Source organism: Capra hircus, chromosome 12 (genome assembly GCF_001704415.2).
Source record: "Capra hircus breed San Clemente chromosome 12, ASM170441v1, whole genome shotgun sequence".
Lineage (NCBI taxonomy): Eukaryota > Metazoa > Chordata > Mammalia > Artiodactyla > Bovidae > Capra > Capra hircus.
Window position 1 is genome coordinate 40,270,185 of NC_030819.1, and position 24,836 is coordinate 40,295,020.

Here is a 24,836-nt window from a genome sequence, read left to right on the forward strand (position 1 = left end):
AAACCACAGGCTTATGGCTCATGGTACCAGATTAGCATCCCCTCCATGGCACATTGAATCTAAGTTTACAAAAAGAAATTTGTAATAAATTTAGTTATTTCTTAATTATTAGTACTTCATGTCTGTTAGCATTTTCTGTTTCACAAGGTACTTTCCCACACATACATAATCTAATTGGATTTGAACTATAATCCATTGAGTTTGTGGTTATCTTTTTAATAAACAGACCAAATGAACCCCAAAGAACATAAGAGGTGGAATCTTCCTCTACTATTTGCTGAGACTTGGTAGAGCCAAGGACTTAAATTTACACTTTCTGAATCTAACATGGGCTACTTTTCATTTTACAATGATTATATCACATTATGGTGACAATTTTACATAAAAACTGGAGTAATTGTAAATCCAGACTTTGAAAAGTGGGCTTAAAATGTAAAACAGTAAGTAAGTCTTATTTCATGATATTCCTGGATTTTTATAAGAACTGGAGTAGATACATGAAGGTGTGTGACCAGTTTTTAAGATTACATCCTGGTATCAGAATGATTAGTTCCTATTGTCAAATTAACTCCAGAGTGCCTTGAGTAGGAATAAACCACCATTGAGGTATTGTTGAGCTCAATTTAAATAACTATGTTTTATGTTTAGAAATAAATTTTAAAAATATTTTTAAACACCAATCCTTAATTTTTTAGAGTATTCATGCTGCTACTCCAGTTGAATAATGTGACTGATGAGTTTACAAAAACCCCAATAAATATAACTTTAATATACAATTGAATGGGAATTTGTCAAAATGACCAACCGAGAAGTTTGTATTTCTATAAATAAATATTCACTTCTTTATAGTAAGTACCATGTTCACTACAACTTTAATCAACTTTTTTTTACTTAACCATTATAGAAATAGAACATGTTAATGCAAGCTTTCAGATCACTTGTAAACATTAAATATGGAGATTTTTTCCATTTTAATAATGCTGCTATCTATTTTACATGAACATGAACAAATGTGACTACAGTGAAATGTATGGTTTTCTAAAAGTGAATGAGTTTTCTTCTACTTGGAATTTATGGTATAATAAAAGATATCAGAGAAAAGACACACACACACAAACTTGAAAGAGAATATATAATTCAAACCCAGAGGGATTAGTTATGAAAATAACAACTGAGTTAGACTTTATTAACAGGAAAGAAAACATTTTAAAAGTGGAGGCCCATTATTTTTTCAAACAACATTGTTCCTTAGGATATCCTGCTAACTTGTTACGAGTGATAAGATTGGAAATAAAAAAGCCTGTCTTACAGAAGCATCAATCTTAGTGATAGTCATTTATTGGTAAGTGACTTACAATATGAGAAGAATCATGAGATGAAGTATCATTTTTTATATTTCACTGATTTTGGAGTTTTAAACTATTTTCTTCTCTTTGTTACTTTCCCTTTATATTATACATTATATTCTAATTGGCTTCAATTGATTTTGTGTTGTTACATTAGTAATTGTCAGTATATGTTATATAATTATTAAAATGTTAATTAGCAGTTTTTTCCAGTTAAAAGATGAAATTTGTAAGTTTATAATATTTTCTGTTTTATTTTGCTTTAGACGAAATTAAAATACAACGATATGTGCATACTAAGTCACTTGAATCTTGTCTGAATCTTTGCGACCCTATAGACTGTAGCCCACCAAGCTCCCGTGTCCATGGGATTCTCCAGGCAAGAGTACTAGAGTGGGGTGCCATGCCTTCCTCCAGGGGGTCTTCCAGACCCAGAGACTGAACCCATGTTTCTTATGTCTCCTGCATTGGCAGATGGGTTCCTTACCTCTACCACCACCTGGGAAGCCCATAAAATACATGCATAATTTAAATTTAATAACCACTGTATCTTAGGACTTCAAAACCAACAATTCTTAAGAGAACTGGCATAACTGCTGGCCCCTACAGATGTAGAGTACTTAAAAAAAATTGTGCCCCAGTTAATGCAGGTTTCAAAAGTACTTACTTTATTCCTAGGAAGATATACTTCTCATTGCATCTGATTTACCATCCTCACTGTTGTGAATGACTGTCTTACAAATTTTTTAACTTCGATAAAACTTATCAAATTGGAAAATTCTATATAATGAAGCAAGATAAATTGACTTCTTACAAAAGGACATTTGTCACCTGAGTATAATCACTAGCTTTCTGTGAAATTTTGTGTTTCCGTTTGTGAATTGTATATATCCATAAGCCTGTGGAATTTAGAATTAAGATAGTGTAATTCAGCCTCTAAATGGATCCATTTCACTCTTCGATTGATATAAGTGAAATTTCCACTTAACTAATTTTATGATTTCTTATGGGGCTTCCTAGGTGGTTCAGTAGTAAAGAATCTACCTGCCAAGGCAGGAGATGCAGGAGATCCCTGGGTTGGGAAGCCTCCCTGGAGAAGGAAATAGCAACCCACTCTTATATTCTTGCCTGGAAAAATCCCATAGACAGAGGAGCCTGGCAGGCTACGGTCCATAGGGTGGCAAAGAGTCTGATGTGACTGAGCACAATGATTTCTTATAAGAAATAATAAAGAATGTGTAACATTAGACTTGAGTGATACTAGAGTTTGTCTCACTCAACCTGCCAATTTTTTAAAAACTGAAGAAATCAAAACCTGAAGAAGTTGTCACGTGTTCAAAGTACCTGATACTAACTGGACACTAAATTAGTTTTATTTTATACACTAATGTATTCAGAAAATTGTATGCACTGTTTTAGTTACCTAAAGCTGTGGAACAAACTGCACCAAAACTTAGTGGCTTAAACCAGCAAACATTTGAAATCTCGCAGTCTCTATAGATCACAGACCTGGTACAACTTAGCTGGATGCCTCTGGCTTAAGGTCTCATGAGTTTGGGGCTGCAGCCTCATGTAAGGGCCTGACTGGTCAGGGGGGATTTATTTTCGTTATCTCATGTGGTTTTCACAGCCCTATGTCTCTTGTCCTATGTCTTGGCACAGGACTGTCTCATGACATTAGAGCTGGTTCTTCCATGACAAGAATGTCAGGAAAGGGAGAAAGAGAAATGGAAATGACAGACATTTTACAACTGAATCCTGGAGGTGACATTCCATCACGTTGCTTTATTCTCTTTGTTAGGTCTAACTCAGACTAAGGGGAAGGTTCTATACAAGATGTGAATAACAGGATGGAGGAATCACCAGAGCCATCCTGTAGGCTGTCCCTAACCTTAACCCTACCATATGCCCAGATAAAATACTTCCCAAGTAAAATATTTATTTATTAAGTCTTTATAGTAAAACATCTCAGGTAATGAAATTGGAATACAGACTCTTGGTGGACCAATACTATGTTCTGTGTATGTTTTTCTTTCCGATTTTGTACTGAGGTTACAAAAATTATGTCTTTGTACCTATGAAATATGCAGTGAAGTCTTAAAGATTAAACAGAGAAGATGATTCAGACATATGTACACAAGCACAAAGCAAGAGAGGGAGAGAGACAGAGAAATAGACTAAATACAGCAAAATATAAATATTGAATTTGAGGGAGGAATTCAATTAGTTTTCCAAGGGCTGGTTTAAGAAGTTACCACAATAAAATAATAAAAAGTTTTATTTTGCCACAGTTCTGGAGACCAGGAGTGTAAAATCAAGGTATTAACATGGATGAACTCCCTCCAAGAGGCTAAAGGAGAATCTATTCTTTACCTCTTCCAACTTCTGCTGTCAGAATTCCTTGACTATCACCCCAAATTCTGAACCCTGTCTCTGTCTCCACTCTGCCTCCTCTTTTTCCTGTGGCTCTCTTCTCTCTCTCTCTCAAATCTCCTTCTGCCTTTCTCGTATAAGGATATTTGTCACTGGATTTGCTGCTGCTCTTTAGTAGCTCAGTCATGGCTAACTCTTTGCAAGTCCCTGGGCTGTAGCCAACTAAGATCCTCTGTTCATGGGATTCTGCAGGCAAGAATACTGCAGTGGATTGTCATTTCCTTCTCCAGGGAATTATTGCCAACCAGGGATGAAACCTAAGTTTCCTGTGTCTCCTGCTTGGCAGGCAGATTCTTTACCACTGAGACAACTAGGAACCATTCCATATCACAATGATCTCATCTCAAGGTTCTTAACTTAATCATGCCTGTAAAACCCCTCTTTCCAAATAAACTAGAATTACTGGCATCTAAGGATTAGGGGTGGACATATAGTTTCGGCAGGGGGTAGGGGGTGGGGAGTGGGGATGGCTACCATTCCATCCACCACAGAAATACATAGGTATTCTTTGTTCAATTCTTGCAACTTTTCCAGAATTTTAAAAACATGATATTAAAGACCATAAAAACAGAGGTTACATTGTCAAATGTCATAAAAATTCAAAGAGCTTAGCATCTGACAAGCTAACTTACTTTTAAAGGTAAAACTTTTAAAATATACAGATGTATTAAATTAGGTGCTTAGTCAATCTGTGCTTCATTGTCATTCACTATTTGAAGTCAGTGGAGATTATGTCATGTCAAAACTCTTCTACATTGTCTGGCCTCTCAAATTTCTGCTTTAATCTTTTCTAAAACATTTAGGATATCAAAGGTCACTTTTATTTCAAAACAAATAACTATGTTCCCAATTTTGCTATTCTTGGAGTAAGACTGAGACTTTCTGTTAATTGCCACAAGATGACAACTTTTTCTCAGGTAGTAAGATCTTGAAGCCGAAAGGAATATTTTTGTTTTGTTTGATCTCTGATTAGTTTGTCTTTTCAAATATGTACATTGATCTTAAGAATCACTCTTTTTCATTTCTTTAGCTGCCGTGCCTTTAAGTTTGATTGAGTTAAAGTGGCTTTATGAAATATCTCTGCTATATAAAATGATAAATAAATGTATCTAATCAAGTGCCTCTATACTAAATGAGTCTATTTGCACTTACCTTAAACCATGAAGATCAAGACAAGCATTCCACTGAAGTAACTGCCGGGGGGAAAAAAGACACACACACACACACACACACACACACCACATATACACACACTACATACATTTACACATAAACAAGGAACAGTTTTAATCCTGGGAGGATAATAGAGTAGTTAACAGAATAATGATGGAAAACAAAATGTTTTACTAACTGTGAGAATTAGCTACTTTACAACTGAAATCAGTCACTAGGGTCTAGATAAGCTCTTAAAGCTTTCACATTTTATTTTTTTAACATTAAATCTCCAGTGTCTATCACATTGTTTAAGTAGATATTGATAATATCAAATAGATATATTTATAAATGTGTATACCACTAGTAATTAATAAATTAACTCACAGAGTAGCCAAACACAGTCAAGCATAAATGTATTGAAGTTAAATCAACTAGTCAAGGGATTGTTGGAACTTATATCAAACGTGTGTGTGTGTGTATATATACATTTGATGCCGTTTGCATGGACAACCTTTAAGAATTGTGGAGTCATCGACTCTAAAGCTGAAAGCAAACACAGGTGGTTGGTTCTATGTCTTTCTTCAAGAGACAAGCAATTATTATCCTCATGATCTATTAAGCCACATTTTCTTTAGCATGTGACAGCTAAGGTGATGTTGATCAAAAAATATAGCTCTTTATTCTTAAACAAGTTCACATGCACATAGATGTTTAACTAGTGCCTTTATAGAGCTATTATGAAAAAACACTAGCAGCCTTGGTCTGGAGAAGTAATTTATGACAGCTAGGTAAATGGTGTCCAAGATCACCTTGATAGTATTAGCTATTCAGTGTCCCTACCCCTGTACTGTGGCCTTTCTTTAACTCTGTTGACAAATGTGAGAGAGGAAAAAAAAAAAAAAAACAAAACAGACAATGAGCCCTACTCAGACTGCTTTCTCTGTTTCTCCTTCTAGTACCTTCTGCGTCAGATCATCTGTCAGTCAGTTAACAGAGAAACAAGTAGAAGGAGAAACTGCAGAGGAGTGAGTGTGTATGAGAGAAGCATAGTTAAAAGAAGGCCTTGTGTCTATCACTACCCTCCCCAACCTTTCTTTCTCTTTGGTTCATTAACTGGAAGTGTGGAAAAGTGAAGGGAAATGAATTTAACTTGTCCTGACATTAGTTAGAGACAGAAATGCAATGACTTCCAGAATATTTCTGCCCCAGAGAGAGGTAATTGAAAAAGTTGTTGTGTGGTTAGATGGTGTAATGAAAAATAAAGAAATGATTCAAGAGAGTGGAATCAAATTATAAGCATAAAGGCAAGTGTGCTGAAGATTTTAGCCAGTTGAAAAATTGAGAGATACTATCAGGACTGTGCAAATATATTGCTCTGATTAATTTTCCTGGGGTGAAATATGACAATATTTATAAAATTGACAATCCTGCCCTGAATAAAATTTTCTCTGTGATATAATAAGCTAAAATAAGCCATAACAAGTATCCATCTATGTAAAAACATTTAAGTAGTAAAGAACTGAATAAGAAGGTTTCATGTGAGAGTAAAAGGTATTTGTATCTGGACATTGCTCAGAGTTGCTTACAACCTGGGAGAATACTCAATAAACAAAGTAAAGGCTAATTTATCTTACAGAGGATCATATTTGAGTTTTGAAATGTTGTTTTGGCTGTCGGTGTTTTCTTTTCTTTGGATGCCTTTTACATGTTTAAAAAACAGTTTTTCAATATGACATGAGAGGAGTGTTCATGCATGTCACATGCATGCAGACTTCAGCCATGTCTGACTCTTTGCGACCCATGGACTGTAGTCCACCAGGTTCCTCTGTCCATGAGATTCTCCAGGCAATAATACTGGAGTGGGTTGCCATGCTCTTCTCCAGGGGATCACCCTGACCTGGGATCGAACTAACATCTCCTGAGTCTCTTGCATTGGCAGGCAGGTTCTTTACCACTAGAGACACCTGGGAAGATCTAAGATGAGAGGTATTCAAGGGTCAAAATAAATTCAGTTCAGTTCAGTTCAATTGCTCAGTCATGTTCGACTCTGTGATCCCATGGTTGCAACATGCGTGGCCTCCCTGTCCACCAACTCCCAGAGTTTACTCAAATTCATGTCCATTGAGTCAGTGATGCTGTCCAATCATCTCATCCTCTGTTGTCCCCTTCTCCCCCCACCTTCAATCTTTCCCAGCATCAGATGGGTCAGTTCGTCACATTAGGTAGCCACAGTATTGGAGTTTCAATTACAGCATCAGTCCTTCTAATGAATATTCAAGACTGATTCCCTTTAGGATTGACTGGTTGTATCTCCTTGAAGTCCAAGGGACTCTCAAGAGTCTTCTTCAATACCATAGTTCAAAAACATCAATACTTTAGTGCTCAGCTTTCTTTACAGTCCAACTCTCACATCCATACATGAGTACTGAAAAAAACCATAACTTGACTAGATGGATCTTTGTTGGCAAAGTAATATCTCTGCTTTTTAATATGCTGTCTAGGTTGGTCATAACTTTTTTTTCAAGGAGTAAGTGTCTTTTAATTTCATGACTGCAGTCACCATCTTCAGTGACTTTGGAGCCCCCCAAAATAAAGTCTGTCACTGTTTCCACTGTTTCCCCATCTATTTGCCATGAAGTGATGGGACTGGATGCCATGATCTTTGTTTTCTGAATGTTGAGCTTTAAGCCAACTTTTTCACTCTCCTGTTTCACTTTCATCAAGAGGCTCTTTAGTTCTTCTTTCCTTTCTGCAAAAAGGGTGGTGTCACCTGCATGTCTGAAGTTATTGATATTTCTCCCAGCAATCTTGATTTCAGCAATGCTTGATTACAGCAGTTGTGCTTCAGCATAGCATTTCTCATGATGTACTCTGCATATAAGTTAAAGAAGCAGGGTGACAATATACAGCTTTGATGTACTCCTTTCCCTATTTGGAACCAGTCTGTTGTTCCATGTCCAGTTTTAAAGGTTACTTCCTGACCTGCATACAGATTTCTCAAGAGGGAGGTCAGGTGGTCTGATATTCCCATCTCTTTCAGAATTTTCCACAGTTTATTGTGATCCACACAGTCAAAGGCTTTGGAATAGTCAGTAGAGCAGAAATAGATATTTTTTTGGAACTCTCTTGCTTTTTCGATGATGCAACAGATATTAGCAATTTGATATCTCGTTCCTCTGCCATTTCTAAAACCAACTTGAACATCTGGAAGTTCAAGGTTCACATGCCGTTGAAGCCTGGCTTGGAGAATTTTGAGCATTACTTTGCTATTGTGTGAGATGAGTGCAACTGTGCGGAGAAGGCAATGGCAACCCACTCCAGTACTCTTGCCTGGAAAATCCCGTGGATGAAGGAGCCTGCTAGGCTGCGGTCCATGGGGTCGCTAGGAGTTGGGCAGGACTGAGCGACTTCACTTTCACTTTTCACTTTCATGCATTGGAGAAGGAAATGGCAACCCACTCCAGTGTTCTTGCCTGGAGAATCCCAGGGACGGGGGAGCATGGTGGGCTGCCGTCTATGGGGTCGCACAGAGTCAGACATGACTGAAGCGATTTAGCAGCAGCAGCAGCAGTGCAGTAGTTTGAACATTCTTTGACATTACTTTTCTTAGGGATTGGAATGAAAACTGACCTTTTCTAGTTCTGTGACCACTGCTGAGTTTTCAAATTTGCTGGCATATTGAGTACAGCACTTTCACAGCATCATCTTTCAGGGTTTGAAATAGCTCAACTGGAATTCCATCACCTCCACTAGCTTTGTTTGTAGTGATACTTCCTAACCTTGACTTTGCATTCCAGGATGTCTGGCGCTAGGTGAGTGGTCATACCATCGAATTATCTGGGTCATGAAGATCTTTTTTGTATAGTTCTACATATAGATGTGAGAGTTGGACTATAAGGAGAGCTGAGCACCAAAGAATTGATACTTATGAACTGTGGTGTTGGAGAAGACTCTTGAGAGTCCCTTGGACTGCAAGGAGATCCAACCAGTCCATCCTAAAGGAGATCAGTCCTGAGTGTTCATTGGAAGGACTGATGTTGAAGCTGAACCTCCAGTACTTTGGCCACCTGATGCAAAGAGCTGACTCATCTGAAAAGACTCTGATGCTGGGAAAGATTGAGGGCAGGAGGAGAAGGGGACGACAGAGCATGAGATGGCTGGATGGCATCATCGACTCAGTCGACATGGGTTTGGGTAGACTCCGGAAGTTGGTGATGGACAGGGAGGCCTCACGTGCTGAGGTTCATGGGGCCTCAAACAATCAGACACGACTAAGTGACTGAACTGAACTGAACTCTGTATTCTTGCCACCTCTTTTTAATATCTTCTGCCTCTGTTAGATCCCTACCATTTCTGTTCTTTATTGAGCCCATCTTTGCATGAAATGTTCCCTTGGTATCTCTAATTTTCCTGAAGAGATCTCTAGTTTCCCATTCTAATTTTTTCCTGTTTCTTTGCATTGATCAGTGAGGAAGGCCTTTTTACCTCTCCTTGCTATTCTTTGGAACTCTGCGTTCAAATGGGTATATCGTTCCTTTTCTCCTTTGCTTTTTGCTTCTCTTCTTTTTACAGCTATTTTTAAGTCCTCCTCAGACAGCCATCTTGATTTTTTGCATTTTTTTTTTTCTTGGGGATTGTCTTGATCCCTGTCTCCTGTACAATGTCATGAACCTCCATCGTTAGTTATTCAGGCACTCTGTCAGATCTAATCCCTTGAATCTATTTCTCACTTCCACAGTATAATCATAAAGGATTTGATTTAGGTCATACCTGAACAATGCACATGAGTTCGGGTGAACTCTGGGAGTTAGTGATGGACAGTGAGGCCTGTCATGCTGCAATTCATGGAGTTGCAAAGAGTCGGACATGACTGGGCAACTGAACTGAACTGAATGATCTAGTGGTTTCCCCTACTTTCTTCAATTTAAGTCTGAATTTGGCAATAAGGAGTTCATGATCTAAGCCACAGTCTGCTTCCAGTCTTGTGTTTGCTGTCTGTATAGAGCTTCTCCATCTTTGGCTGCAAAGAATATAATCAATCTGATTTTGATATTGACCATCTGTTGATGTCCATGTGTAGAGTCTTCTCTTGTGTTGTTGGAAGAGGATGTTTGCTATGACCAGTGCATTTTCTTGGCAAAACTCTATTATCCTTTGCCCTGATTCATTCTGTACTCCAAGGCCAAATTTGCCTGTTACTCCTACTTTTGCATTCCAGTCCCCTCTGATGAAAAGGACATCTTTTTTGGGTGTTAGTTCTAGAAGGTCTTGTAGGTCTTCATAGAACCATTCAACTTCAGCATTACTGGTAGGGGCATAGACTTGGATTACCGTGGTGTTGGATGCTTTGCCCTGGAAACGAACAAAGATCATTCTGCATTTTGGACTCTTCTGTTGACTATGATGGCTACTCCATTTCTTCTAAGGGATTCTTTCCCACAGTAGTAGATATAACAGTCATCTGAGTTAAATTCACCCATTCCAGTCCATTTTAGTTCACTGATTCCTAAAATGTCAACGTTCACGCTTACCATCTCCTGTTTGACCACTTCCAATTTGCCTTGATTCATTGACCTAACGTTCCAGGTTCCTATGCAGCATTGCTCTTTACAGCTTCGGACTTTACTTCCATCTCTAGTCATATCCACAACTGGATTTTGTTTTTGCTTTGGCTCCGTCCCTTCATTCTTTCTGGAGTTATTTTTCCGCTGATCTCCAGTAGCATATTGGGCTCCTACCAACCTGGGGAGTTCATCTTTCAGTGTCCTATCTTTTTGCCTTTTCATCCTGTTCATGGGGTTCTCAAGACAAGAATACTGAAGTGGTTTGCCATTACCTTCTTCAGTGAACCACGTTTTGTCAGAACTCTCCACCATGACTCGTTCATCTTGGGTGGCCCTACATGGCATGGCTCATAGTTTCATTGAGTTAGACAAGGTTGTAGACCATGTGATGAAATTAGTTAGTTTCCTGTAATTGTGGTTTCCGGTCTGTCAGCCCTCTATGGAGAAGGAAAGAGGCTTATGGAAGCTTCCTGATGGGAGAGACTAACTGAGGGGGAAACTGGGTCTTCTGATGGGCGGGGCTATGCTCAGTAAATCTTTAATCCAATTTTTTGTTGATGGGTGAAGCTGTGTTCTCTCCCTGCTGTTTACCTGGGCCCAAACTATGGTAGAGGTAATGAAGATAATGGAGAGCTCTCAAAAGGTCCCATGCATGTACTGCTACACTCAGTGCCTCCAACCCTGGAGCAGGCCGCCGCAGACCCACGCCTCCCCTGGAGACTCCTGGACACACCCAGGCAAGTCTGGGTCAGTCTCTTGTGGGGTCACTGCTCCTTTCTTCTGGGTCCTGGTGCACACAAGGTTCTGTTTATACCCTCCAAGAGTCTATTTCCCAGTCCTGTATAAGTGCTGGCAGCTCTATGGTGGTGTTAATGGCTACCTCCTCCAAGAGGGCTTATGCCATACCCGAGTCTGCTGCCATACCCAATGGCAGTCCACTGCTGATCTGTACCTCCGCAGGAGACACTCAAACACAGTTCTGTCTCAGTCTCTGTGGGGTCTCTGGTCCAGATCTTTAGTTTTAATGATATTGAACAATTCAATTATAATTACTGAAGAATGTATTGATTGCAGTTTTTTTTTTAGTTATGGAATTAAAGTTTTTAATTGTATATTTGTTTGTAGACTCAAGAATATATTTGAACAAATCATTGATATATATAACCCTTCCAGGTTAATTGAGAAGGAAACACTAATATACAAAACATTTCTCCTATATGAAGCTCTTGAAATATCCTATTGCCAATCCAAACAGAATAAACTAAAATGAGATAATTGGGAAGGTACCCATAAAGTCAGCCTGAATATATTATCACAACTATATATGAGATAATATTTGTTTTAAAAAGATTCTATTGCACTGTAAACTCAGTCTCATTAGAGACTGCATTTAAAAGGCTTATAAAGTTACTCATTAATGTTATCTTGTTGTATCTCCACAGCTTTTTCATTAAAGAAAATTCAGCAGAAAGCATTTTCTCCTGATAGCAGGAACCAATTTGCAATAAATGTTCTGGAAACCACTAGGGAAGCCATTACTGAGGTCTAATAAAAACAGACAAGCGTAACTTGTTCTATATTTTTGTTTCAATCACACACAGATGAGACCCCGCTTTCCACACCAACTGCGAGAGACAGCCTTGACAAACTTTCTCTAACTGGGCATGGACAACCACTACCTCCAGGATTCCCATCTCCTTTTCTGTTTCCTGATGGATTGTCTTCCATAGAGACCCTTCTGACTAACATACAGGTAGGACTTTTTCACATTCTGGGAGAAAGGAACATGGAAGATTCAGCTGTCAATGTTTCCCAAAGTCATACTGTTCCAGCTTAATCCATTCTTGAGATTGACAAAACCATGATAATGAATTTTTCTAGCAATTTGATATTTTAAACTTAATACACAAATTCAATCGGTTAGAAATACCCAAATATGTATATTACATCTTAATAAAAACTTAGATGCAATGACCTGGGCCTTTTAAAAACCATTCTGCTTAAATGTTCTCTTTATTGCCAATTAATAGTAGGAATCTAGCTGTTTAAGTTTGTCTGATGTATTAAAAGACAGTACACCAGTTCTAATAAATATTTAGCTGTTTTTAAACTGCTGGCCCTTCAGTGAGGAAATGATATGTTTAGTCATTTAAATATTTCTAAATGAAAAAGAATCCAAAAAATCCCTTCTTTCATAAATTAGTTTATTTCAGTTAATAAGATTTCTTCAAAGAACAGACTTCAAAAAGTCATACAAAACTTTCCACAGATTTTCTATGTAGTCTTTAGGATGTATATTTTATGTACAGTACATTATGAATAAAAAATACAGTTAACAATAACATAGAACATGGAGCCAAAATAATAAGTGTTTGGGATAAAAGAAAGCATAATTTTTTGCCCACACATGAAGTGGTCATGTGGACCCCAGATGGAGCTTTTTGCCATCTACTTCTCCACACTTAAAGTAGCTGGTAGTAATAGGCTTGCAGATACTCTGGTGTTTTTTTTTTTTAATCTTTGTTCTAGCACTCAATCCTTAGTGGTATTTTTCTGTACACATTTCATACCATATTAAACTTTCTCCCAGTAGAAATGTAATTAATTTTATTTACCTCTCTAAGGACATAACAGAAGGCCTTTAATGTAACATATCTTCTCATCTGTTAATATGGCATTTTTAATACTAATGTAATTAGAATCTCCAGAACTGTATTCAACTTTAAGGTTTTATATCTCAGTAATTGAAATAAATCATCAATCTAACCTAAATGTAATCATAGCCAAATAATTGATTATACTTAAAAATAAACATATAACATTTTTTCTAAATTCAGCCCACATTATTGTTTTCTGAGTTAAAGTTCTTAATGCATTTCTCTTTTGTTAAATTAAATGCTTTCAAAAATACCCCTCAACATTTCTGAATTTACACTTTGAGAAGTAAGGGAACAATTAAGTTTCTTTTGTATGTTGTGTTTGTGTGTGTCTGTGTGTGTGTGTACACATATATATATTTATATATATATATAATTCTATATGAATCAAATAAAAAGCTAAACATTTACCTAAAATTCTCCATCTAGGTGTCTGTATATTCACTAACTAAAGCCTCTTTAATGGGGAAAAGAATAATGTAATTTCAATTTCAGGAAAGAAAACATTTCTCTGTAAATATTCACTAGTGTAAACCGGTTTGCTCATCTGAAAAGTAGATTTACACAGGGACCCTTGCATTCTGTGTGAAAACCACATCACTAGGTCAAATTCTGTGTTTGAGAATGTTTATCCACCCACCCATAGACAGTAATACACAGACTAGAAATGTTATCTGCATGCGTCCTTGCAGGCTAAATCGGTTCAGTCGGGTCAGACTCTATGTAACCCTATGGATTATAGCACTCCAGGCTTCTCTGTCCATGGGATTCTCCAGGCAAGTATACTGGAGTGGGTTGCCATGACTTCCTCAAGATCTTCTGAACCCAGAGATTTAACCCACATCTCTTAAGTCTCCTGCATTGGTGGGCAGGCTCTTTACCACTAGCACGGCTCAAGAAGCCCAGAAATGTTACCTATATCACCTCAAATTATAATTATTTCTTTAAAGAAAGAAAAAGAGAAAAAGGAAAATTTCAGTTTTAAATTTTACAAATTTTAGATAAATTATTTTTTAGTGAATGTATCTCTGGAAATAATACATTCTCTAGCCTTCCAAACATCCTTAAGAGGATATATTAGGAAGAATTGATTATAGGAGTGAAGTCAAAGTAAATTATTTCTTCTAGTCCTAAATCATAGGATTCTGGGTCTGACAAAGTTAGAACACTCATAATAAAAATGTTTCATTTAGGGACTTCCCTCTAGGTCCAGTGGTTAAGACCTTGCCTTCCAATGAAGGGGGTGAGGGTTTGATCCCTGGTCAGGTAGCTAAGATCCCTCATGACTCACAGACAAAAAATCAGAACATAAACAGCCAAAGCAATATTGTAACAAATTTAGCAGAGACTTTAAAAATGGTTCACATCAAAAAAGGAAATAATATTTCATTTAAAATAAACTATGCTTGTTCACTTCAGTTTCACATATAGATGTATACAGATGAGATATTATATATGCATATGTATGAATTTGATACCTATATACAAGTATATGTGAATGCACATATATGTATGAAAGGTAAAATCAATTGAAAATCTTACTTAGTGCCATATACAGTAAAACAAAAGACAATACATACATACATTCATACATACTTATATACATGTTCACATACACACACACAAGCCAGACATACATGTTAAATTTATGTTCAGTTATAGTTTCACATTATTTTGCAAAAGGTCATAGTTGCTAGCTCTTTTATTATTATTACATATATTGAGTTATAGTAATATCCTAGGAATCGTATAGAATATTTAAACAGTCATGACTCTGACTCATGGGGCATACAGTATAAATGTGTTTGCTGTCCAAATTCTAATTTGGGTAATTACATTCTGTCTACCTCAATTTCCTTTGTAAGTTCAATTATATATAATGGTGTTCTCTGCTTTCTGTTTCAAATGGCAACACTCTTTTGGTGTGGTAAATTTAAAGCTCTATATTTCCTTTGAAGATACTTTATCACAATGACAATGAAAAATAATTGAGTTGAAAGTATTTGCATTTTATATCATACAATATCATGTTTAAAATTAAAGGTTTATTGTGTATGCTTTCTGTTTTAAAATATTGTGGTATATTTAAATTTAATGCATATAAACTCTATTTTTCTTAGAATTAATGACCAAAACTACTCAATATTTAAGGAGTTATTGTTCTAATATTCAATCCTTTGATTTCATGATATTGTATAATTTGATAATTTTAAAATTAAGAATTTTTAATAGCTACTGTAGATGTCCCTTCCATGACACATTATCAAAATTGAATTTTCTTAAGTGGTATTTCTTTGTGGTTTAAAAGAGGGCCTGTAGAAAAATATTATATGCTAGTATTTGAAAATATATATACTATATATAGTATAGAAAATACATTTTATATATAGTATAGAAAAATATAGGTAGTATAGAAATATATGTTATACTGTATATCTTTAAGTACCAGATTTTTGCTAATTCCTAGAACTATACTGTTCTTTCTTAAAGTTTGAATATTTTTATAAATTAGAAGTCATAAAGTATAATGATATCTTCAGTAAAGAACAGCAATTTCACTTAAGTGACATTTAAATTCACTCTAGATTTTGCTTTTTAGAATTAAAAAAATTATATGTAATTTTATTTTATTTTATTTTTCTATGTGGACTGTCTTTCATTTTGGTTTCCTTAATCAAACATGTTCATGGACAGCTCCCTATGAGATTTTAGGTGAGGAAAGTAGAATTTTAATATCAATTTACTGGATGTGACACTTTCGATCATTGATTATCATTTGAACAAACTGAAGGGAGAATTTTACCCACTATTCTCAATCTGAGCTTTCAAGCTGTAAATCATAACTGGGATATATTTGCACACAAGACTAGGAATAAATATGTTATACTGTTTATTACTCTATTTACAAAAATTATTTTAAAGGATAGTTAGATAAATAAAAAGTAGAAAAGAAAAATAAGGTAGAGAATATAAAATTTAGTGAGGGGTGATATTAGCACTAAGGATATGCCATAAGGGGAGTAGGATAGCTGTTTGGTTCACTCTGGTTTGTCTTTGTGGAAGTATTAAACAAACAAGGAAAATCTAAAAGGGATGTTAAAAACACAGTGAATGGCAGGCTGAGATTGGTTCACTATGGTCTGACAAATAAACATATTCTGATTGTGGTATTTAAGAAGCATTCTTTACTTCTATATTTAATGGAAGACAATGAAAAATAATTTGACCAAAATATTCTGGTTATACATATTCCAGTCTTTACATTTCAATGTCATGACCAGTAATATATCTTATACATTTCAAAGAAATGAATCATTTTTATTTGCATTATTAATATGTATTTTAATTATAAAAATATGTATTAGTAATTATATAGTTACTAATCTTCTCTAACTGATGAAAGAATTAGAAAGAAACTTTTCAAAAAGATAATAAAATAAGACATTGACTTCAAAATATGGGTAGACTAGCATCAGATACATTGGTTTTTATATTATATCTTTTTATCTTTAATCATAGTATGTTATATCTTCTCCTGTGTGTCCCATTACCAATTTTGTGAAGAGAGATCATGGAAAAAAACAGTAAAACATAGCCAATATTTTAAACTCAGTTTACCGTAATGAAGAGAGTGGCATTAATCTCTTAAAAATCTGGACTCTGTATCATATTTACTAATTTATATCATATACAACAACAATACAAATATTAATAGTAAAACTAATTTTACTGAGGATTTCCCTGGTGTCTCAGTGGTAAAGAATTCCCTTACCAATAGAGGAGATGCAGGTTCCATCCCTGGGTCAGGAAGATACCATGGAGTAGGAAATGGCAACCTACTCCAGTATGTTTGCTGGAAAATCCTGTGGACAGAGGAGCCTGGTGGGTTACAGTCCTTTGGGTCCCGAAAAAGGCAGGGCATGACTTAGCAACTAAACAGCAATATTTGCTGAATAATCTTAATATGTCCCTGTGCAGGAAATATGCTCCTTTGAGTCTCCTCTACTCTAACACTACTTAAATTCTGGTACTTCTAATTCACCAATGTCTGAGTTTTTCCCATTACAAGCAATTTTGCTACCTAAGCTGGGGGCCCTGCATTTTATCCCAGTTCAGGCATGATCTGCTTAGAGATAGCATCAGATCTCATAGGTTAAGAGTTCAGCCTCACAAACCTGCTTCTTGCCCCCACTTTCATTGCCAGTTGTAAGTCCAGGTTGTACCCTGTGCTTGTGACCAACCAGCTACAGACTGGAGTTTCCCACCATGCCTGCCAATTAATTTGTTAAAGCAGCTCATCGAACTTAGGAAAGTGTGTTACTTATATACCTGGTTTATTATAAAAGATTATAAATCAAGGTCCAGAAGGAGCGAGTGAATTGTCCAATACAATTCAGAAACAGATGGGAGAAATATATAGGGCAATGTATTTGGAAAGAGGCATAGAGCTTCCACTCCCTCACACGTCACCCACCCTGTACCTCTATACACTGACCAATTCAAAAGTTCTCTGGATCTCACCCATCCTTTAGGGACTTGCCAAACGTCAACTTATTAACAGAAACTCATGTGTGGTTGCAAGGAGTTTATTATGAATAACAGAAGACCCATTTCACCTCTGTTGTTCTTATCATTTAGGAAGTTCCATTCCCTGTAGCATCTCTAGATACCAATATCCAGTATAGGATACCTAGAAGTGCTTTTGATGTAGAATTCATTGTTAATCAACTTTGAAGTACAGTAACCATAACAGTAAACCAAGTATAGTATCTTTTGTCACAAGAGTGGCAAAAATGCTTTAGTTGATACTGTTCTGTCATATTTTTTTTAAAGTTCCTAACTTCAAGGCACACTATCCTTTTTTGGAATGAAACATCAAACAAACAAAAAAAGAAAAGCCAAAAACCTCAGGGTTGCTCTGACCTAGGTTTAGTCAACTTACTCATTTGGGACAGTAGACCAGTCACCTCCTCCTTCTGAACCTTGGTTTTCTCATCTTTGAAAGGTCTAAGCTAGAATAGATAATGGCTAAAAATCTCCTTCAGCTGGGTTTGTTGTTGTTTAGTAGCTCAGTAGTGTCCGACTCTCATGCTACCCCATGGACTACAGTCTGCCAGTCCCCTCTTTCCATGGGATTTTCTAAGCAGGAATACTAGAGTCTATGTGATCCCATGGATTACAGCCTGCCAGGCTTCTCTGTCCATAGGATTTTCCAGGCAAGAATACTGGGTTGCCATTTCCTTATTTATTCTCATTAGCAATAGCAAATTACTCAACACAAATTTTGTCACCTGAGTTTCAATAATACTCATGGAACTGTACATGTCATCTAATTCTAAAATTTGTACAAAATACAAATATGTACCATGTAAGATTTTCTTCCTCTAAGATCTAACTAGTAAATTAATAAATGCTTCTGTCATATCAATATTACTGTAAGTCTCCTATACAGGCAGATATTTATACTTCCTAGGCAAGAGAAGTAGTTGAAATATTGCTAGATTAATGTGTCCTTTATATATATAGTTTATAAACTCATTCCCTAAAAAATGATAGAAATTTGTTTACACGGCATAGTACTTTAGAAAGCAAAAATACTTCTGTATTATGACAGGCATTATGTCTGCATATAGAAAAGAAATCTGAGGTCAAACAACCACTATCTTTAATAACTGCTGTGTCATAGACTAAATTTAAAAATTTTTTTAAGAATCGTTACTATCCAGCTTCAACATCATGAGAACTGACCTCCCCTTGAGAACAAATTTTATGTTTTAAGCCTTGTTTTTTTTACATTAAATCACATTGCCATCATAGAATTTTGCTTGATATCGCATGACCACATGAGACCTAGCATTTAGTGTGACCTTTTGCATATGATCTACCTGGAAAATTTACAGAAGTTACACAAATCCGATAGTACTGTTATCACTGATAGTTAAAATAGTGTCCCAGTGATTTGTAGATGTTGTGAACACTATTTGCTTTTGTTTTTCCCAGTCCCCTGCTGCATTGAAATTTAATTGGTTTTCTGTATTTTTTGCAGAAGAGCTGTCACAGACAATAACATATTTTTTGCATATGTATCAGTTTGGCTTTAGTGAAGATTTTTGTTCACACTGGACTCCTACTGATGTGCACTGATTTAAAGTCTAAAAATGAAACTTAATTTTATACAGCTTATAAGTAGTCCCTAGAGGGTATTGGATCCTAAAAGCTAATATTTTTCAGACATAATCAGCAGGGATAAGTAATGTACTACCATTAGCGACATTAACAGCAATGTAACAGAAGGAAACAATAAACATAAATGTTCTTAGCAACTTTATACTTTACAACAAATATTAATATAAAATTACACAAATTAGAACTGCAGCTTAACACTATTCAACACGTTTATTCATAATGATTGTTTCATATTTAAAGAACACCAAAATATTGTGTTTTGTCAGCCAAGGACAATAATAGTTTAATAGTAATTTATTTTAAACAGCTACTGATAATACAACCAATCAACACATTAAGTGGTGCCAACATTGGCATCTTGCTAAATAATCTCTAGACATTGCACAGAGAGTACATCTTTCAAAGATAAGTCAACAAGAGCAATCAGAGCAGAAAATTAGAATTTGGTATCTTAGAATTAAAATACAGCTAAACTAAAGTTTTAATTGGGGTGATCTAAAAGGGCACTTGATGTAATGATCTCTTTCATTTGTTACTAATTGTTTGTTCCTGATGAAGAAGAAACATATACAGGAATGTTGCCGAATTGAGTTAAGATGGCAGTTTCCTTAGCAGCTATGTTTTATTGTTAAAAACAAAAGAGTAGAGAGAAATGAACTGCCATCGAGCTTGTTTCTTATAACAAAAATTAATCCAGAAAATTCAGGGTCAGTTATTCTAAATATTAAATATTAATAGCTTATATGTGCTTGAAAAGAGACTTAAAAAGACTTGTGACAATTGGTGGGCTGAGCTAAACGTACATTCCTATTGTATTAGCAAGTCAAGCTGGAATTGAAATGTATGAATCAAACTTCTTATGTCATTTCCTACAAAGGGGTAAAGGGTTCTCAAATATATCTACAACTGGCAATAACTACCATTTCATTTCTAATTTCAATTGAAAAATTCAGCTGATGATGTTCACAAACCAAACCAAAGCATCTTTTCCAAAAGGGCATTTTGAATTGCTGAGTTGAGAAGGATTGAAATCTTAGCTTCAATTTTTGCTAAAAATTTTAGTAATAATTTTCTAATGCATCTTAGCAGAGAACACATGCAGAACACTTTGCATAGGTTTTACATATTCTCATAATCTCATTTTTGAAAATTCATAACACTACTCATATATTAATATAGCATATAGTCAAATTTTATATATATATAGTATTTTATAAACAGTTATATAAATAGATATAATTTGCTTTTGCCATATACTATTATTATATATACTGTTAAATATTCCCCTAAAATATATCCTCTGTTTAGAGCCATTTTGATAGATTTTTAAAAAAATAATGCATTACTAAGCCATGAAGTTTTGGATGCATATTGTGTATCTCAAGAAACATATACCATATTATAATTTCTATTCAATAAATTTTTGAAATCTACGCTACAGTAGGCACTCTCTGAGTTTTAGTACCCATAGTATCCAATGAGAGAAAATGTCTCTGCCTCAGAGAACTTACATTTCAGTGAAGAAGATGCAAAATATGGTACTAAGCTAATAAACGGATGACAATATTACGTAATAAATGATATGAAGAATTTTAAGGAGGGAATAAAAAGTTGAGTTTGGAGGGCTAGTCCAGGTAAGCTGTGAAGAGAAGGGTTTTCCCCAGTGATGGCTGAACAAAGGTGAAGTGAATGTAGGAGTGAGCCATGCAAAACACGGGAGGAAAAGCATTCAGGAGGGAAACAGAGAGCCAGGTTCCCGGTGCAGAAACAAATTGGTGCCTTAAGAAATAAATGGCCACTCACATTGTATATAATCTCAGTAGGGAGTGGCAGAGAATTAGCCCTGAGAGATAGGTGAGTATTGCTAACATCGCATGGGGTTACATAAACTATGTCAGATAATTACACATGGAACAAATCAGTCTAATTTTCTTCACAATATTTAATTTTAAGATACACTTATGTGTTGCCCTCATGTAGTATTAAACCTAGATATTCTAATTAGAAGCAATTGAACCTGCATGCCAAAAATATTTGTCTTCCTAAAATAGTTTAATTAAACATAGAAAAATTTTGCTTTACTTTTACTATTTATCTTAGCGAGTACAGAGTGACTGCACAGCAGGAATGAAGGTATTTGATAAGTGGGCTGTTCTCTTTTAAAATATGTTAAAGTAATGAATGAAATGTGCTTCATCCCAAAATATTATAATTCTGAATACCTTCTTTGTACAGGGGCTCTTGAAAGTTGCCATAGATAATGCCAGAGCTCAAGAAAAACAGGTTCAACTTGAAAAAACAGAACTGAAGATGGATTTTTTAAGGGAAAGAGAACTAAGGGAGACACTTGAGAAGCAGTTGGCAATGGAACAAAAGAATAGAGGTATTTTTAAACTTCCAAATAAGTTTAATACTTAGCATCAAATATTCAGCATAACAATATTTTGTGATTTACTATGAAACTGTAATTTTTTTGTTTTTACCTGTAGCTATAGTTTAGTGCAGGATTTGAATCCTGAGCTTAACCTTCAAAGTACACGGTTTCTCTTCTCTCGTACCTCAAGAAACTGAAATATATCCATTATATCACATAATTTTTATTGCTTATAGATTTAACCAATTCATAGTTTTAAAATAAGAAGGAGTTCTGATAAGATGACAGCCATGAAGAAGAATTATATATTCATTCATAATTGCCCTTTGAAAAGCTTGAGTTAAAGTCATAAAACTAAAATAGAAAAATACTGATTATTCAAGCGAAGCAGATTTAGTGAGATATTTATCAACTGAAATGGAAGACTGATGAATATCTGAACAAATGACCAAAGTTGAGTGTTTGTATAATTTTCCTTCTGAATGCCTCATTTTCACCCAACAAGGTCAAAGACACATCAGCGTAGAAACTGATGTGAATTTTTATTGGGTAAAAATAATGTTATTATCAGTCTATGAACTGCTTCTTTTTATACACTTTGCAGTGCATATTCAGATAATTTTGAAGGTCATTCATATTTGTGTGCTTATTTTACATATGAGATCCAAGAGTATTTTCTTTACAATCAACTTCCCCTCTGCTTCAACTCTAAAGTTCTCCTCAATATTTAAAAGGGGAAGCTTCTCTCATTTAGTAAGTATCCACTATAAATAATCCACACTTTCTTCTGATATATGTGACGTGGTCATTTAAAAATAATTCTTTCTTTCAAAACTTGCAGAACTAATAGGTTTTTTATTAGTTCCTCTGAAGCAATAGTTATCAATTCCCAGGATGAGGCTGATTTGGGCAGCTGGCACGCCCGGTGTAGAGCACTGTTCTAAGTAATGTGACCTCACATAGATTTAGCTACTAGAGTAAGCAAAACAAGATGAATGTTGATGGCAGGATATGTTCTGAGTAATGAATATGGTCAAAGGGTTCGTTCTTTGGAACCATCTTCCATGAGATAGCCATGTCGCAATTTTGTTCTCACTTGGAGAAGTCTTTTTTTGAACAAAACTTAAAAGCAGAACCTTGAATTCTTAAGGTAACCTTTTGGTTACTTGAGAGATTTTCAGAAGAATTGTGTTGTTTTAACAACTGTTGGAAGTTTTACATTGTTTTATTCCTTTAACCACTAAAGGTATAGGGCAAAATGTTCCACAGACAACATCATAAACCTACCATTTAATTAATAATGAACAACAAGTTAAAGGTAATGACTGTCAATAATGGTCTATATGAATGTGTCTATGGAAGCCGTGTGTTATCCTGAAGAGAGAAACATGGCAACCCCATTTGCTTCAATCACATAGGAGGAAACAAAGAACAGTCAATGGCAAAGCACTGGGTATTGAGCTTTTAATGCCATGGGATTAACAATCCGAATAAATAATTCAGCAATTACTGTTTCTTTTCAAAGAGAGTATATAAGCATTCATCTTTAGAAAGGAAAAGAGTAAGCAAGTAACTTTGTTAAGATTTTCACAGTATTAAATAAAGGAAATTAGCATTTATTTGAAGCATTTATTTATTTGTTTTTTCTCATAAGATTTGACTCAATGTAAAAACAATTTTTTGTAAATATATGTTACCAGCAGCAGTAAACTATAAGACAATGGTCTTCCATTTTAATAATATTGATTATAAAAACAGGATTTTTGGAAACTGGAAATTCAAAGTAACACTCTTACATGAACCATTGTTACCTTTTTTGATGTCTTGACTGAATACTATGCTAGGTAAAAAATGTTGCTTGTCAATCTGTAGTAAGTAATTATACAATACATTTGTAATGGTTACTTCTTATGACTAATTCTGCCAGAAGGATTTTCTCATTCTTTCACATTCATATACACAATATTTATCAACCATCCAGAAAAACAAAATATTTCAAAAAAAACAATTTTATGCTTTCTATATGCTGATTGGTTACTTTATATATAGTGTAAAAGTTAAAACAATGATCAGTTATTATATGTATAAAAGTACAGTAAACATACATTTGTGAAGAAGATGTTATTATTTATTGATTACATATTATGTACAAATACTTCAATTGGTCAGTAGGAAAAACATTAATCATAATTAACTCTTTGTATCATAGGCTACTTTGTTAAGTAGCAATGAAGTTTTATACTCATCAAATTCCTACAGTCTAAAAGTGTAACTTTCCTGAAATATATAATACTGCATATACATCTGCTATGAAATTATTAATATCTCTAAGCAAATTGCAATAGTTTCATCAAAAAGTCTGTTTATATAGATATATTATTAGCTCCATATATGCAATAGTATTTATTACGTTGTCTAAAATTTCAAGAAAGAATTATTAAAAATTTTGCTGGTATAACATTTTTGTAAAGATAGGGGAAATGCTCCACTTACTACTCAAAATTAATGTTTCATAAAGAGAGACTAATCTTAAAGGTTTATACTATTCAGATTACTTTGCATTTGTCTGATTCAAGGGCAGAGACTAAACTACAAAATTTATTTAATCAGCCTGCTTTTATTAGTGAGCATAAATATTTATTAAAATTAGTTTCCCATTAAAACTGTCTCCACATATGATAATTAAAGGCGTTCTTGTAATAGTTCAAGGCTACACAAAAATTGGCCTCCTTGGACATTTTACTGAGATTTATTTTAGGTAAAAGTGGGTTATTGTTGTTTTTTTGTTTTGTTTTGTTTAAACTTCCTCTGCACAGACAGGTGCAGTCCAGCAGGGGGAAAAATAATATTATTTTTAAAATAGAGACCATTTGTGGAAATGTGAACATTGCAAAAATTCTGAAAAATAATAATGTGTATATACTCTTTTCTAGCCATAGTTCAAAAGAGGCTAAAGAAGGAGAAGAAGGCAAAGAGAAAATTGCAGGAAGCACTTGAATTTGAGACAAAACGGCGTGAGCAAGCCGAACAAACACTAAAACAGGCAGCTTCAACAGATAGTCTCAGGGTCTTAAATGGTAAGAGGATGTGTCTTTATGGATGACTAACTAACTTTCATTGT

General features: G+C 35.0%; 1 protein-coding gene across 2 annotated transcripts in view; it reads left to right on the forward strand.

Annotated features, from left to right (window-relative positions):
* The window catches only part of DACH1 (dachshund family transcription factor 1), a 465,438-nt gene that overhangs the window by 401,872 nt on the left and 38,730 nt on the right, over nt 1-24,836 (forward strand). For both annotated transcript variants that reach the window (XM_018056516.1, XM_018056515.1), the window contains 3 exons: nt 12,100-12,251; nt 21,577-21,724; nt 24,649-24,792. In XM_018056516.1, the coding sequence (XP_017912005.1) occupies nt 12,100-12,251; nt 21,577-21,724; nt 24,649-24,792 (444 nt within the window). The remainder of the gene's footprint in view (nt 1-12,099; nt 12,252-21,576; nt 21,725-24,648; nt 24,793-24,836) is intronic.